Genomic DNA, 17,117 nt, shown 5'->3' on the forward strand with positions numbered 1-17,117 from the left:
AGTCCTAGTCATTCAAGGAAGTTTGACGTCAGTGTTGGCGCTTTCGGAAGCCTGGCGCGTACGTGTAGACGCGTCACCCCTGATGCCCAGATGCAGATGTCTGCGTATATTGACAGATGCATGGACCGCAGAAGTACATCAACAAGGTCGGTGAGCGCAAGGTTAAAGAGAGTGGGGCTCAGGACTCCACCATGAGGCACACCGTGACAAGTACAATGGTGGGATGTTGTAGCATCTGTGCGTACAAAGAAGGTTCTGCCCTTCGAAAAAAAATCAATGGCCACTTTGCTGAGCTAAACTGCGATTGGCGAAAGCCTATCTATGACTGCCTCTGTTGCTGTTGTCTGAAATGTTCTGCGAACGGACGCCGCCATGGCTGCGAGCATGGGATGCAATCACGTGCGCGCATCACCACGCGCATTTGCGCGCTCTCCTACGCGCCCCCTCGCACAGCGCTACTGGTATGGCGCCTCCTCTCATTGCACCCCTCGCCAGCGATCACCGCTTTCCTCCGTACACTAAGAACTGCACCCGGGCACTCATGAACCACTAAAGGCTTACGCCTTAAAGCTGTAAACCATTGGTAGACACGAACCCCCAGCCAACGTTCTTCAAGGCATCCAGAATAGCTTCATGTCATACATTGTCGTATGCGCCTTTCATGTCCAAGAATATCGCCGCAGATAATCGCTTTAGGCTTTTGGTTGCTGTACAGACGAGACAAGGCAATAAGATTATCTATCGCGGACCGCCCACGCCGAAAGCCAATCGTAGCACATCTAAGGGTTATGGTTCTCTTGTCAGTGGACGATATTAGGATATAGCTACTACTGTAAAGCGCTGTTCGAAACGACGAAAGCGAGGAAATCGGGACAACGTGCGACCCTGCCGGACGAACATATAACAGAGCTCCTCCGCAATGAAACCTCGTCATACGAGCCAAACTTCAAGGGGATTGCTTCACGAATGAGGAAGCACAATGCAGAGGCACAATGAGCAAGCTCTGCATGAGTGGCATTCAGTGCAATCAGTTCTTTGCCGGATGAAATAAAAAAAGATGCCACGCTCCTCAATTAACTGCGGCTGTCGTTTATATTTTTATGGGTCGTTGCATATGCATGTCTGGTCACCCCTCTAATACGCATTGTCGTGTTCACGAAACATCACTGTCATCAAGGGCGAGAGAAGTACAGAAAAGGAGGGAGAAATTGCAGGTTGTGTAATCCTCACATTCGCTAAAAGGCAAGGGACCCTTGCACAGTAGTGGCCGTACGCCCAGATCGCGTAAGGTGTCGCTCTGGCGTCCACTCCTATGCCGTTGTATTTACGCCAGCACCGCTGCGCTTCTACTGCGTGTGCGATATGGAATGGCCTCGCAGGGTTACGCTGTATGGCTTCATGACCAGATGAGAAGTACCGAACTACCCTGGTAGTACTGATCTTCAGTTGTTAGAATAGGTAGTACTGGCTTAGTCACCGTGTAAAAAACATAGGAAACACTATTATTGCACTTCCATTGTCAAAATCAAATATGTAGTAGCCGGAGGCCTACATGGTATTTAAGCAACCCTTGCGTGACCATGACGAGGTACGCTACACTTTAGAAAGAGAAACAAACAATGGACACAGAAGAGCCAAATTTTAAATTATTTGTCAAATTCAGTTAGCTATCACTAGCACATCATTCACACACCATTATGCGGTCTACCAAACCGCATAGATCGGAACAAGCAATCAAAAAGAATAACCCATCGTACAATACAACGAATATAATACTACACAACGTGTCGTAAAGGTAAATACTATGTGTCTTTGTGTCCATACTTATTGGCTCACAGTTCGCACCGTTTAACACCTGTGTATTGGTTGAATGCGTTAAGTTAGATATACCTGAAGCTTTATAACTGCATTCAATGGTACAGCCGGTGCGAAGAGCAGACACGAACAAAATACACTCTACACTTGTGTTATTGCCCTGATAGCAAACACATATTGGTCCCAACATTGAAATCTATAGGTAATCGGAATAATTAACTGCGTTCGTCACCACTGCCACAGAGACTACGGTCAAGACAAGGCCGTCACGTTTGTTATTCTTAAGCTCTGCGAATCTGTGAGCCTCTTTCATTCATAAATAGCTGGGCTGTGAAAACTCGCAGCTGCTGCAGTTACCCACTGTTTACTTGCAGTTGCGAAGGTATTACTACGGACATGACTACAACTTTTTTCATGCATTATTGTCACTAATAGTAAGCACAGTAACGCATCGTGCTGTCAGAATCGCCTCGCCATTACCAGTCCAGGTCAACTACAAATGACACTCTATCAGGGGCTCATATGGTCATATGGTTACGTCTTTGACATACACTGTAAAGACCGAGAGAAAATAAAAATGACACGAAACGAAGGGAGGTTAGTTAGAGTCGGGTTGGCTACTCTGCCCTGGGGGAAGCGACAAGGTAAATAGAGATGAGGAGAAAAGAAGCTTAGAGTCCGTCCACGCAAACAAAATGGGCGCCTCTGACAAGGAATACAGGCGTTCATACAGTCCCGATACATTAGAAGAAACACACCAGCTCTTTTACGCAATGCAACGCGGGCTGAAGTCGGTTGGGACCAGGGTACAATTAGGGATTCTGATTTCCGTAAGCGGGCGGTTGTCAAGCTCATTGGCCAACCGCATAAAACGCCCTTCTTCCGGTGCTGAAGGAGAACATTTGTACAGATTATATGTAATTTTTATTTGCTCTCCCAAGTACACATTCGGGAGTTCAGGACAATCCGATGAGAAAGGAGTAGGCATTTGTAAATGCTACTCCCAACCGTATTTAACATGTCACGCTGTGGTTAGCTGCGTGGAAGATATAGAGCTAGTTCGGAATTCGGGGAACAAAGCCGTTAGTTTGTAAATTACGTTGAATTTCATCGGGCCTGTGCTAGATCGCGTACGAGCACAATGAGCAGTCATTGTTGCCTTCGTACAATAATAAGAATGTTTTTTTTTCAAGGCTACTGATAACATTTGCGCTTTCTTCATGATGATGGTAGCTGTTATTCTAGCTGAATGTAGGGACTACAACGGCAACGATGACCGCGCTTCAGGCATGTTTTTCGATGGTAACGAGGTCAAGTGAGCAGTAAGCATGTGGCTAAAACTCGTATGTGGCCTAGTTGTTGGTAAGCAAGCAAGATTCTGGAAAGGTATTCGGGCATGGTGACATGCCCATTGTGGACGTCGGCCACAATATACCCGCCGTGCTTGCTTAGTGGCTTTGGTGTTGCGCTGCAAAGCACGAGGTCGCGGGATCGAAGCCGGGCCACGGCGGCCGTGTTTTCATGGATGGTGAAATGCAAACACACCCGTGTACTTAGACTTAAGTACACGTTAAAGTACCCCAGTGTATAACAGTGTATAAGTGTATAACAGCTGCGTCTTACCAGTACTCACGTGCGGGGCAGAAACCTGGAGGCTTACTAAGAGGGTTCTACTTAAATTGAGGACGACGCAACGAGCTATGGAAAGAAGAATGATAGGTGTAACGTTAAGGCATAAGAAAAGAGCAGATTGGGTGAGGGAACAAACGCGAATTAACGACATCCTAGTTGAAATCACGAAAAAGAAATGGGCATGGGCAGGACATGTAATGAGCAAGGAAGATAACCGATGGTCATTAAGGGTTACGAACTGGATTCCAAGGGAAGGGAAGCGCAGTAGGAGACAGCAGAAAGTGAAGTAGGCGGATGAGATTAAGAAGTTTGCAGGGACAACACGGCCACAACTAGTACACGACCGGAGTAGTTGGAGAAGTATGGGAGAGGCCTTTGCCCTGCAGTGGGCGTAACCAAGCTGATGATGATGATGAAAGTAGCCCAAGTGGCCAAAATTAAGCCGGAGTCCCTCACTACGGCGTGCCTCAGAATCAGATCCTGGTTTTGGCACGTATAACCCCATAATTACATCTAATTTTAATTTCGTCACAATGTACGTTGCTATTGGGTGGTCGAGTACACGTCACGTGTTTTCGCGATGGTGGCAGTTGTGTATGTACACTGAAGAAGGAACAGGCACGCCCTTAGTACTTTGGATTGTGCACAACGAAGCACGCGGTAGTTTGTTTTTCTGGTGTTACACAGCACAGGCATGGCGTGAGCTAACCGACCTATATTTAGTGACATATCGCTGCGGCATCGATTACACAGATGCCACGCACGACTCTTTAAAAAAAGAACACCGAATATATGGGCAATTGCACATTCACACTCAACATTTTCATCAATTATGACACGCATCATCAATCGTGCGGGATGATGCGTTATACAATACCATGGGGTTTTTTCCTGTCTAATTGTTTGTCCATTGATAAGCATAAGATAAAGCGTCATTGCACTGCGTGAAAATGCAACTGAGCGACACTTTTCTGAAGCGAGTACGAAACCCTGCTGATGCAGCTAGGAAGATGTTTGTGTAGCCGCCTTCTGGTAGTCTCTCTCGCAGCTGCTAATATGCGAAGCCGAACGCCAAAATCCTGCTATGGTCTCCGAAATTCAATATCTGGACTGCTCTTGCCAATGACCGAAAGTCCTAGAAGTGATTCGTTAGACAGCGTGCAGCTTAACGCTCCTCCTTGCAGAATGCCTTCACAGGTTGAAGTTACGACCTTTCAGACTCGGTAAACGCAAAGAAAGATATATGCTTGAAATTCCTGTGAATTCTGCACAATATACGATCCCCCCCTATTCCCATACTAAATAAAAGCACCGACGGTAACTCGGTGTGCTAAATAGTGGAGCCGTTGACGAGAAGGAACACCACCATCGTTAATCGTTTCATGTATATACTTCGATGTTGGATAAATGTGAAAATGTGACTAAATCAAACACGTTCTCTATCGAACACCGAACGCACCGAAACCGGACCACCGCATATGGGTTCGCGTCATAATTTCCAGGTACCATCCGACGCAAGTCAACAGTAGCATTCCCACCAGATTCCCAATGAAAGTGGCAAGAGCAGTGAAACGGTTCGACGCCAGGCCTTACGGAAATTTTCAATGCTTAAATAGATAACCGAGAAGACGGGAAGTAGGGGCACGCATTGTTTCTCAAAGCCCTTGCAACCGTTTTTCTTTTCACTAGGAAGGCTGACCTCTGTGCTGTCGCGATTTGTCGTATAGTCAGTCACCATTATGGGTGCAACCTTGTAACGTAGACATAAAAAATTGAGGGCTGGACTTGTCACAGTAGTTGTATGTCAGCCCATGTCATCGTATTCTCGCGTTTACAAATACTCACCATTTCAGATTGTCCCAGTTCATCCACAGTGAGTCGTCCAACCATGTCGTTTTCTTCAATATTCCGCAGGCCGGTACTGCAACCAAGCTTGCAATTACTGAAAGCAGACTAGCCTGATGCGCAGCAGTGATGTTTCTATAATGTCAAGAAGCCCCATTATACTTGATTGCAGTGCTTTTCAAAAGAAGTATCTTTGTGTCTTCAGTTGCCTCAAAAAATTACGTCCATGACATCAAACATCCTTTTCAAACATATATCACCCAAGAAATCGAATCACTGCAAAACCGTGCGGTCCGTTTCATTTTTTCTGATTATTCACCCTATACTAGCATTTCAGCACTAAAAGCTCACGCTCAGCTTGACAACTTATCTCATCGCCGCAGAATTGCCCGCCTCTCACTGCTGCACAAACTTTATCATCATCCGCACCTTCACCATATCTTCGAACCAGCGACAGCCTTCTTTCCACGCACAGACCATATCTTCAAGATAAAACGCATCAGTTGTCGCTCAGCTAACTATGCTAACTCCTTCGTTCCCCGAACAATTGTTGCATGGAATAACCTACCATCACACATTGCTACTCAAACCGATTTCGCAACCTTTCAGGAACTTTTACGCAATAGTTACATGTAAATATCCATTATGTACCGTTTCTTCATACGTTGTTCAGTGTATATATTGTTTTGATCATTGTCTTACCATTCTGCGTGCACATTGTACAAGTGGATTCATGTCTCATTAATTTGTTAACGTGACAACTGAAGCAGTTTAGAGGAACACCCCGTTTTACTTCTTTTACATTGTACCTATTTAATTCCCTTAATTTATTTTCTCTGTCAGTTTTGTATTTTCTATCTGAGTTTCACTTGCCTAATGTATTTCGTATATTGTGTTTCGTATATTGTTTACTTGTGTATTTTGCTAAATATCGTACTTTTGTATAACTTTTGTGTTTTCTTTTGTAAAAATTTTGTATAACTTTTGTGTACTTCAGTTGTTTTTTCCGTAACGCGCAAAGCTCACTTTTTTTTCATGTATCGGTACCCCCTATGTAATACCCCTTCGGGGGCCTTTAGGGGTATTATGAAATAAATAAATAAATAAATAAATAAATAAATCATAACAATCAATAAAAAACATCATTAATATTTGTCCGTATGAATGCATCACTGATACGAAGACATTTTCTTACATTGCTGTCCCGTTCTGCAGGGAACGTCGATTAAGCGTTGCTCGGAAGTTTTCTGGCGCATCGGGGTCCTTCACGAGATCTTCAATCCTATTCAATACCTTAATCCTTCCCCTAGTGACAAAGATGAGTTTATCCATGTAGCGTAAGTAAGGTCCTTGATTGCAGACCATTATTCGCGTCTGAAAATAAAAGGAAAATGTGCGGTTGAACGCAAGTATAGGAACTTCAAATAAATAAATTCTGAGGCTTCACGCGCCAGAATGATGACCTGGTTAAGTGACCCGCCGCAGTGGGTGACTCTGGAATAATTTCGACGACTTGCAGTTGTTTGATGTTTCACCAACGGTTGTTTGATAAATTTAAGTAGACAACTGTTTTTTTTTGTATTTTGATCACATGAGAATGCGGCCGCCATCGAAGGAATCGAACCCGCGAATTCGATCTCAGCAGCGTAACACCGTAGCCACAGGGCTAAATAGCGGCGGGTTTGAGAAACTGATGCTCAACTGTTTACAAATCTTCGGTGGATAAGGCGCCCAAAAGCAACAAAAAATTTTGAATTGAAACTCGCAGGCCCACATTACGTAGAAATGGCAAGACAGATTGACAGGAATCCCCAACTATCGCACATGAAAGCCAGATGGAAGCACCGTTTGCATTTAGCCACTCTGCAGCATCTACAGCACACAGCGAAGACGCTTAACCCTTTCAGACGCCACTTTATCCCGTTGATTGAAAGCTTGCTTTTACCACATATTTTGCGTCTTCAATTATAGAAAGTGTGCAGCTGCAGAAAACATTCAGAATTTTCAATTTGTTAGTGCGTTTTGTCAAGTCTACAGAATTTCGACTCAATGCGAAAACTCGCTATGGGAACATCAAATATGAAAACATGTACTATTTCACGTTTTAAAAAGTTTAAACTTATCCAGCCACTTGAATACTATGCCTGGTGCATGACATTGTGAAAAGCAATGTAAGAAGTGAACCCGCTACATACAACATACGTCCCGAGTACGCACCCAATCGTCTGCGTTCCCACTCATTTCCCTAAAACATTCTGTACGCTATGCAAAATTGCAGCACAGTTGGAATAGGTGTTTCAGCATGTATACAACACATTTGACATATCATTACGTTTATCAGTGCTTTTGCTGTTGATTCACTATCCTGCTGTGCGCAATGACGAAGGCAGCGGCTGAAAGGGTTAAGAAGCTCAATTGTACACCAATCTGCAAGATGGAGAAAGGTTCATGAACGCCAAAGACAGCGCTACCGAATATCCTATTCATTACAGATATTAAATTGTACTAACGTCTCCGCAATGTGTCAGATATGCGAATATATGGTATATAATGTGGGAAATATAGACTTTTTTGATAATGTTTATTCTAGAAGTCTATACAAATTTTACCTTGTGCTGAAGCAAGCCATTATTGCCTATGACTTCTTTGAAAATCCAGCTAGCAACGACTGGATCCAGGGCGCTAAGCGGGTCGTCCAGCAGGTACACATCGCTCTGGCTGTACACAGCGCGGGCGATGGAGATGCGCTGTTTTTGACCACCGCTGAGGCTGTTTCCCTGCGTTGTATTTCATGGTGAAAAAATGGCGATGCTGGGGTAATTTCGACAGTTATGTTTCTGGACTAAAAGAAACAAGGCACGTAGAAGAAAAGAAATCAACTGCTCCGAGCAATATTTACCACGCGCAAAGCGTTCTGTTTTTGTAAAACCAAGTACTGGTCAAATATGTGCAGTATTGCGACAGGGTTAAAATATTAAAAAACGCTGAAAAACACATATAACCTCGGACGAGGCCCCAAAAGGAGCACTTCATCTGAAAATTTGCCCTCGTGGCACACTCAGAACTGCCTAGAATTATATTCATGGCCATGAGTGGCCGAGAGTGTAATATTCCAAGTCTCTTTCGCATTAGAAGCATGATGGAGAAAAGACGCAACGTACCAAAAGTGTTACGCCACCCTGATTCGGGGGCTTAAAAAAATACTTGTAAAAACTCGTGCACGTTCACCTTCTCAGTCTTTTTACGTGATCGACGAAGACTAACCCATAAATCATTGTGTATGTCGATCACGTGACACGATTAGTTGAAACTGCCACACTTCCTTCAGCAACGTCGGCCAACGTCTCGCTCTTCATGCTCCGCCATGTCACCTTGAGCCACAGCTCTCCTTGACCGTGGTCGCCAGTTCCTGGACGACGACTTGGAGGAGCTCCTCCGTTTTTCTGCTGCCAAGTTTAGTCATGCAACCGCATAGCATCCCCTCACCGCTGACTCCCACGAACATGCTTGCTATGTATGCAGATGCTAGACACTGAAACTGGGACGACATCTTACAGTTTATCATGTGTTTCTATAATACTGCTCAGCATGAACTCACTGGTTATAGCATTTTTAAATACTTTATGCCGTTCACCAGGTCGTACACTTGACAAAATACTCCCAATATTTTTTTTTAAACGTTGAACCTTCCATAGCCGAGGCGCTTTGCGGCCTGTCGCATTGCCTGTTTTCCCCCGTTTAAAGTCTCCCAATATTGTGCTATGGGTAGGATATGATCTCGACCACGTAGATGTGTAGATAGTCGATCCTGTGACACAAGAACACAGGTCGACCCTGTGGTGTTGTGGACGCCTATACTGGGTTTAAGCGAGAAAAAAAACACAATAAATAGGTAAAACGAATCAATTTCCCCGACGTTTGCTTTTAATTGGAAAAGGTACCCGCCGTGGTTGCTCAGTGGCTATGGTGTTAGGCTGCTGAGCACGAGGTCGCGGGATCGAATCCCGGCCACGGCGGCCGCATTTCGATGGGGGCGAAATGCGAAAACACCCGTGTACTTAGATTTAGGTGCACGTTAAAGAACCCCAGGTGGTCGAAATTTCCGGAGTCCCCCACTACGGCGTGCCTCATAATCAGAAAGTGGTTTTGGCACGTAAAACCCCATAATTTATTTTATTTTTTAATTGGAAAAGGTAAGTAAAATAAAATTTACAAGATGGTGCAGACGGTGACTGGGCACGCGCAGCTGCGAGCCTCCGTGAATTGACGATTTTAGCGACGTCAAGGTCATGCCTCAACTTGCCACCGAAGCATTCTTAACTATGTATTTCTCTTATTCGAGTCCGTTTTGCTTGCCGCTGCGTCAAAACCAAGAAGCCGGGAAGGGGGAAGGGTACGATAAGGGCCTGTGGGAGCCCTGGCCTAGGTCATCGCCAACATCGCGCTACGGCTAAGGCAGTGGACCAAATTGGGAAGTTCACTGACGCTAACACAGGACAATAATGCGTAATTACATTTTTTTATTATTCATTTGAGCTATGTACCTTAATATTGTTGCAAATAAGTCTCGTTCTATTTGCTTTATAATGCCCAATGTTGTCCCCTATATTTACTGCACAGTCAAAACGGTGCCTGGTGGGGTGCGCTTGCTAGTTTGTGTCTCGAAAATGTTGTTGTAATGTTTACCAGGCGCAACTACACCTTGAAGAGCAGGATCTGCAGTCGCACAGCTTGTTCATGCATTAGCATAATTAGCAAACGAGGGGCGAAATTCACAAAAAGTACTTATGAACAAATTTTGGCTCAATAAATGTTTCATAAAAAAAGCAAAATCACAAAGCTAAAGGGCTTCGTAAGATCTCATCATCGGAGATCGGGTGACCATGCGTGCCGCACGATCTTGGAGGCCATGGTAAGATCCACAAACTTACGATGCCCTCCGCTGTAAAAAGTTCACGCAGAAACTCCTCTCGGAGTTGTCTAACTATACCGTAAGCATTGCGCCACTTGCTCATCTGAACGCAGCCCGGTGTCATTATCAATGTTAGGAAATTGATCCGACCAGTACAAACGGCAACGCTGCGGCGACATGAACTGCTGCGGATACCAGCGAAAGGTGAATTGCTGACACACGCTAAGTACAGCTGGTGGCGGGCCAGGTGCAATGACGACGCTCCGATCATTATAAGCCGTTATCACTATTTAGTGCCTTACCTATCCGCGTCGAACCATTTTGAACCGCGACCAACCATACTCCGGCGGCGGCTGTGTATGACGCGGCCGCACGGGCCCTATTTTGAAAGCGATCGGTGATGGGGATGGAGTGCGCCAAGCGCTGAAAGCTTCGTGTGCGCTGCTTTCTCGCCGTTTAGTTCGCGTTGAAGCGAGAGGCAGCTCGAAGGTCAATTATTTCGCTGATGCAGGCCCTGTCTTGAAAGCGATCGTCTTACGCTACGGAAGGACGGCCGGAGGGCCGGACGGATTTCTCCGTGGAGTAAGCATAGCAATGCTTACACGTTTAAAGATAGCGCTGCAGTCAACAAAAGACGTGTATACAATGGTAAAGTATGGTGCGACCTTGAGCGAAACGTAAGCAAAAATCTATTCACGCAAGGTAAACGGCCGGCGCTACTGCCGACGTATAAAGGAATTTTTTGATAGGGAGGCGGCAGCCTTAGAATCTAATGACGCCAATCTGCGCCGGTCGAACTGCCGCTGGTGAGCGATGGAGCGTGCTGTCGCAGGCGATTGGCTGGGAGGCCGCTACTCTTAGATGAGGATGACAGGTGCTTCGTTGTTGCCGACGTGCCTTCTGATAGGCGCCATAAAATGTTCCAGTGTCGTATTAACGCGTGATTGGCTTAGAAATTTACTGCAGCGAAAAGCAAGTTTAATACACTTTCTCTGTTTACAAACAACGTGACGTCACTGCGAGTGCCCCTCCCATCTGCCGCACCTCAGAAGTGGGCGCTGGCTGGCAAAAAAATGTTCATGCGACCTGGGGCGCAATAAAAACTATTCCAAACTTTTCAATTACAATTCTGCAATCAGCCATCCGGGATTGGTCAAAAGCTTTCTTGGACTACCACCACTTCACCTCTCTGTCATGCGACGTCACGAAAACCGCGATAGCTCTCCATATAATATGACGTGTCCCCACTGATTATGCATGTTTTGACAGAACAAGTGAAAAATTAGTTATTTCTGATTCCAGGCCTTTTCGTCATTAGCCCTCGGCTATTGGTCAAAAGTTTTCGGGCTGCAGCCACTTCAACTGCCTGTCACGCGACGTCACAAAACCGCAAACACTCACCGCGTCAAAGGGACGTGTAGGCGTTAAATATGCATTTCTTTGCCGAACAATACTGAATTTTCTTCTGAATAGCCGCAGGCTGCCCCGTTACGAAAGGAATAAAAGATGGCGCTGCCGATCGCTCCGGCACTGGCTACTCGCCCCTGCCGGAGAGCATGGGTTTATTTGCCTGGAGTAAAACTTTTTGCGTGGCCGTTTAACCTTTTCGAGTACTTTCCGGCACGTTTACGACCTCGTTCTGCCAACTTTTAGTTCCTGAGGATCCGTTTTAGTGTCATTCTTAAGCTTCCGTGGCATGCCGTCGTGATTTTCGACCAACCACCGCCAGCTAAGTAAGGGAAAGCGGACCAATCGTGGGCGCCGGCACCACCCTCTTCATCCTATTATCGATTTTCAGTGCAGTGGCTCGGCCCCATCGAATCCCTCTCCACTTGAGCTCGCGCCTCGCCTCTTGTCAGCCAATTAGATGCGACAAACCGCTCAGTGTAGGCAATGTTATTAGTTTGAAGCAAACAAAGGTGACCTCCTATGAACGAGGACAACGTTTGATTGGTCTGTTCGGACAACCATGCTGGTGAACGCCCGATGCCTGCGGCGGTGGTTACGCAAGTTTGACGTCAGGAGAATGGAATAAAAACATATTGGAATAGTTTTACTTTATAGTGCCCCTGTTCTCTCTGCATAACAGCGCTGCTTGCATATCAGCTACCGCGATCGTAATTCCGGCATGTTGTTTTTTGAAGCGACATCATTTACGAACTCTGCTTAGGAAAGTACAATCGTCCCCGTTTTACCGGCACGAGAACGTAGCATTGTTGCCGAGTGCATGGTTCCCTTAAGTCAGTATGTAGTGACATCGTAAGAGTGTGCCTCTTCCATAAATCAGCCACGAAAATGTATTGCTCTTCGAAAGTGAACATTTTGTGAAAGATGATGCACATTTTCACGGGGCATAAATTATACTTCGCTTGAATGACTGGTCTTCTAACAAATTTTTAATGCATGATCGTGGATGTACTCATTTGCACCCCATTTAGACTTCTTTATAACTATATACAAGATGAACATCGTCTACAAACTATCAGCCATAGCCATCACGGTGGCTCAGTGGAGCCGCACCTAGGGGCGGAGCCTAAATTCAGATTAGGGAGGAATGCTGAAACCCTTGTTATCGTACTTTAGGCGCACGGTGGGATGCCCCAGGTGGCGAAAATTATTCCGAAGCCCCCACAAGCCGCTGTGCAGCTTAGGTATGTTAAACACCATAATTTAATTTTGCTTATCGGTCATGTTCATGTGAATGTACAAAGCAAAAGCGCACATAAATGTATAATCCGTTGCACGGTAACTTCGCTGTGTCTGCTGCCTCCCTTTACTCTCAACTTTGCAAGACTGAACTTTTTCACGTCGATTTGCATCCTCAAAGCATGAAATCTGTGCCGTAAGAGTGAGATAACAATAAAGAAAAGAAACAGTTAAGTTTTACTTAATACCCGCGAGATCTGCGTTAAAACGCGATAATTCCAATGGTCTGCTTGTTGGGCATTCCGCGTGGTGAAATGCCTGCACGCAACTTCGGCGGTGGACAAAAGATGCTTGGAGCTCAGTTATAGTCATGCCTTTCAGTCGATAGAGTATGCTCAAATGTTATATCTTTTTTTTTTTCACAGCGAAGCTGTTAGCCTCTAGGTGGTCGGGATTTTTCACGTCCGTCAGCAAAAAAAAAAAAAAAAAAATAAAAGAAAATGAACCGACAAAAAGTGCATATCTCCTTTGGAATCAGGCCCCACCCCCCCCCCTATACAACACACAGCTCAGTATTCATTTCAATAAAGAAAAGCACAAAACAAGCGTCGGAACCGCATGATGGATGATAGGCGCCTGTGAACAATGCGAGGCACGTTCCTTCTCCCCGCGTATGTTTCCCGGTAAAGATTACGGTTGCATTAGCAGCTCCGGTGGAAAGGGGGTCACAACAGCATACAAATCAGTGAATGACGCCCCCAAACTTCATATATAAAAGGGAGACCTGCCTAGGAACTCATTCAGTTCATTGGAAGATCGCTATGGGTAAAGCGCGCAAAGACTCCCGAAGAGCAGCATGAACACGATGAGCCTCGAAGAGTGCACAATCGTAATGCTCAACAACGGTGTCATGGTAAAACTCGACAGAACAATATCCTCCATCCATATCCCCATCGACGACAATTGAGTGGTTTTCTAACAGCTTCGCTGGCCATCCCCTTTCGCCGGATCGCGATGGCGAGTCAATTTTTTGACCGAGATACATGGGCTCGCTAATCATCGCGTCTCATTCATTCTCCCCGGTTCAATAATTACGGGTCTTGAAGTTGTATCGGCGCCTGATCACTACAACTGGCCTTAATACACACAACGTTTGTCCACAGTCTCGCAAGCGAGATGAATTGCTAACCGCGTAGTACACACGCACACACGCACACACATAATGCGGTCCGTTTTCCTACGCAAAGATGAGACGATATTGTCGCAGTTTCTCACCGTACACTTTACCACAAGCGTATCACACTTTCATGGAAATGCCCATATTCTTCATCACACAATCCATCACACACAACCACGTGGTTCACGTTTACAAGTAAAAAAAAAAAAACCGGCGTATGGTAAAATCATGCATTTTACCATACGCCGATGTTCTCCGACATACAACAATGTTAATCTGGCTGGCAAGAGAACTGCGGAGGTTCACGTAAAAAAAAAAAAAGAAACACTCGCCCACGTGGAGCCCACTAACACCAAGCACTGCGCGACTACATCACGCAGAAAGGCGGCGGCGGATGTGTTTTACCAACCAGGGGCCGAATCTTATAACGGTTCGGAATACGAACCGTCCGCTTCGCCGCTTACGTCATTATATGGGCCACTCCCAAGCCGGCGGTGAAAGAAGGGGAGTACGCGACCAATAGATGAGAGGGTGCCAACTCTGAAGTGTACGTCGTTATATGACGAGCTAATCGAGGAATCGCAGAATGTTTCTGCTTGCGAAGTGAATGTAAAATATAAATTAAATGTGATACGCCAAGTTTTGAAGTATAAACTTGTGGTGTCGGGCGTTTACGCAATGCAGAAGCAATTTATTAATGTCATTCTTTTTCATTCTCAGCCCACAGGTGGTATCGTAAGCGTAAATGAGTTGGCCATGGAGTTGGCAGAGCGCAGGGCTATGTCGTCTGCTACCAGGAGCTCGCACGATGCATGCAACAGGAACGCACTACCAGCACTTCTCAAGTAGCTAGCACGACAAAACCGTGAACTGGTTCTTAGGGACACCTTTACTAGCCGACCATATCAATTTTCCTTCTTTTTTCGCCCTTCGTCATCGGCTCGGACATGACTCGCTCGCCGCCGCGCTGCCGCTATCCCTGCGATCTGCCCCACGGCGCGTCGCGTGATAGAAGCAGTGGAACTTATATCGAACATTACGGTATACGGGCCCTGCATTGCCTGCGCGAAGTCAAATCGAAGAGTGTGGTGCTGACGGTGCGCTCTGTGCCGTGAAATTGAGAAACAAAGTATGGCACTCCCGAACTAGAGAAAAAAGGGCAGCCAAATAAGAGAGCTCCACAATACCTTCCCGTCCTGACTGTATAGTTTTATCAGCCGAACGAAGGAAGCACTGAACCAGCCTAGGTTGAACCCTTCTGAATGCTGAACGGCGATCTGCGAGCTATTCGCACTGGCGATAGCACTGGGAATTCGATCTCACCATGAAAATATCTCCTGGGCATTGACTTTGAAGCTGAAGTCACGGCAAAGCTGACCCAGCCCTTCAACCGGCCAACACAGTAATTGCGAGAGCAACTTTGTCGACAATGCCGGCAGCAGAGATCTAGGCAATTCCGATTAATGTTTCCCGTCCGACTGAGCTCTGGGAGCTGCAGGCCGGTGCCGATGAACCGCAGCGCGCAATATCCCTTCCTCTGCGTGGAATGGCCACTCGTACGCTTGCACCCGAGTCTCCTCCATTTGATAGCGTAGCCTGCAAAAGGTCTACTTAGAAAGCCAGAAAGGGCGGTGCAACTCATTATCCGTCACTTCTTCGAAAGCGTATCGCATTTCCAGCCGTGGTCGACACCGAAAGAGCAACGCCAAGCAAACGACGAAGGCAAGCAATAGCCTCCGAAGCAACCAACGCACGCGCGCGCGACGCCCGCACGTCTCCGGGGACGCGCGACCGGCGCGCGGCCAGGGTCACAAGCCAACAGCCAAGCCACAGCAACGGAACCCAAAGCGGACTACCCCTTCTCCGGTTCCTACGACCGGTTCGCTTTGAAGATGATTGACAGATGCGTGACGTATTCGAAAATTGCGATACAGCCCCGCTGCCTCTGACGACCTGTGACGTAATCAAAATTTTGACCAATCAGGTGAGGCCAAAGGAACGGTTCCCCAACCGAACCGTTATAAGATTCGGCCCCAGGGTCGCTGCACGTGCGCCGGTGACGTCACTCTGTTACATCGCCAGCGCAGTGTGACGTACCCCGGGAGTGGTCTGTGCTCTCTGTGCTTGGAATATTGTTGCAGTTTCAGCAGGAGCTTAATGTCCGGAAATTTGCGCGTGCACAGTGTTTCCGTAGATTAGTGTGCTTTTAGTGGTCGTGAAGATGTTGCGTGGAATCGCAGTTCTTAGAGTTGATCCTTAGGACGGAATTCGCTCACGCAGAGCAGGGATATTGGTAATCACTGGAACAAGCTTTTATCTTATAGTGGACATAAAACAGGTTTATAATGACCATATAGTAAAGATCTAGGAACGTTAAATAAGATAAACTCTCTTGGAACTCAAACAATTTTTTTTCATAAATATTGTATCCGAATGTTAGACTATATCGCTGTGAAATTCTAAAACGCAGCATATTCTGCAAACCTAGCCGTAACTAAATGTTTCGTACCAAGCTGGATTATGGATTACTGCATTACTGTGGCACCAAAATATTAAAAGTGTGATCTGCTCCTTAGGAGCCCTTCATAATAACTCTGTTCGTGTCACGCAATTCAGGTACAAATATTTGGCCCCCTTTTGTGGCATGAACTCACGCTTCGATGTACGAGACTTCACACACCATCGCACACTACTTTGTTTGAGATCCTTTCAGGCACAATTTGACCGGCTTCGTGATGAGCCTTTCTCGTCTCCGCAGTACATTTAACCTGTGCTTTGCCTCACTCAAAAAGCCATTATTTATGTAAAGGTGGCTCTTCATGACATTGATATATTACAAGGGACAGCACAATAGTGGAATCGCTCGTCTACAAAAGCAGTAGCTCTCAGTGGCCATCATCTTTTCTAGAGTATATCACTTAGCATTTCCAACTCACAATACTTTCTATTATGTTTTATTTTCCTTTGAGTGAATGTAACTTCACTCTCAAGTGTCAGTGGGCCTGAAGGTATCTTTAACAAATAAAATTCATTTGTTAAGTGCAAATTATTTTATTTCACATGAAGCTTCTAGTTATGTCTGGTATAGTT

General features: G+C 45.9%; 1 protein-coding gene across 1 annotated transcript in view; it reads right to left on the reverse strand.

Annotated features, from left to right (window-relative positions):
- Positions 1-17,117, reverse strand: part of LOC142566662 (ATP-binding cassette sub-family C member 2-like) — a 104,797-nt gene that overhangs the window by 79,560 nt on the left and 8,120 nt on the right. The window contains exons 3-5 of the mRNA XM_075677494.1: positions 7,902-8,069; positions 6,488-6,666; positions 5,293-5,368 (exon numbers count right to left, since the gene is read on the reverse strand). Of these exons, the coding sequence (XP_075533609.1) occupies positions 5,293-5,368; positions 6,488-6,666; positions 7,902-8,069 (423 nt within the window). The remainder of the gene's footprint in view (positions 1-5,292; positions 5,369-6,487; positions 6,667-7,901; positions 8,070-17,117) is intronic.

The sequence above is a fragment of the Dermacentor variabilis genome, unplaced genomic scaffold, assembly GCF_050947875.1.
Source record: "Dermacentor variabilis isolate Ectoservices unplaced genomic scaffold, ASM5094787v1 scaffold_13, whole genome shotgun sequence".
NCBI classification, from domain to species: domain Eukaryota; kingdom Metazoa; phylum Arthropoda; class Arachnida; order Ixodida; family Ixodidae; genus Dermacentor; species Dermacentor variabilis.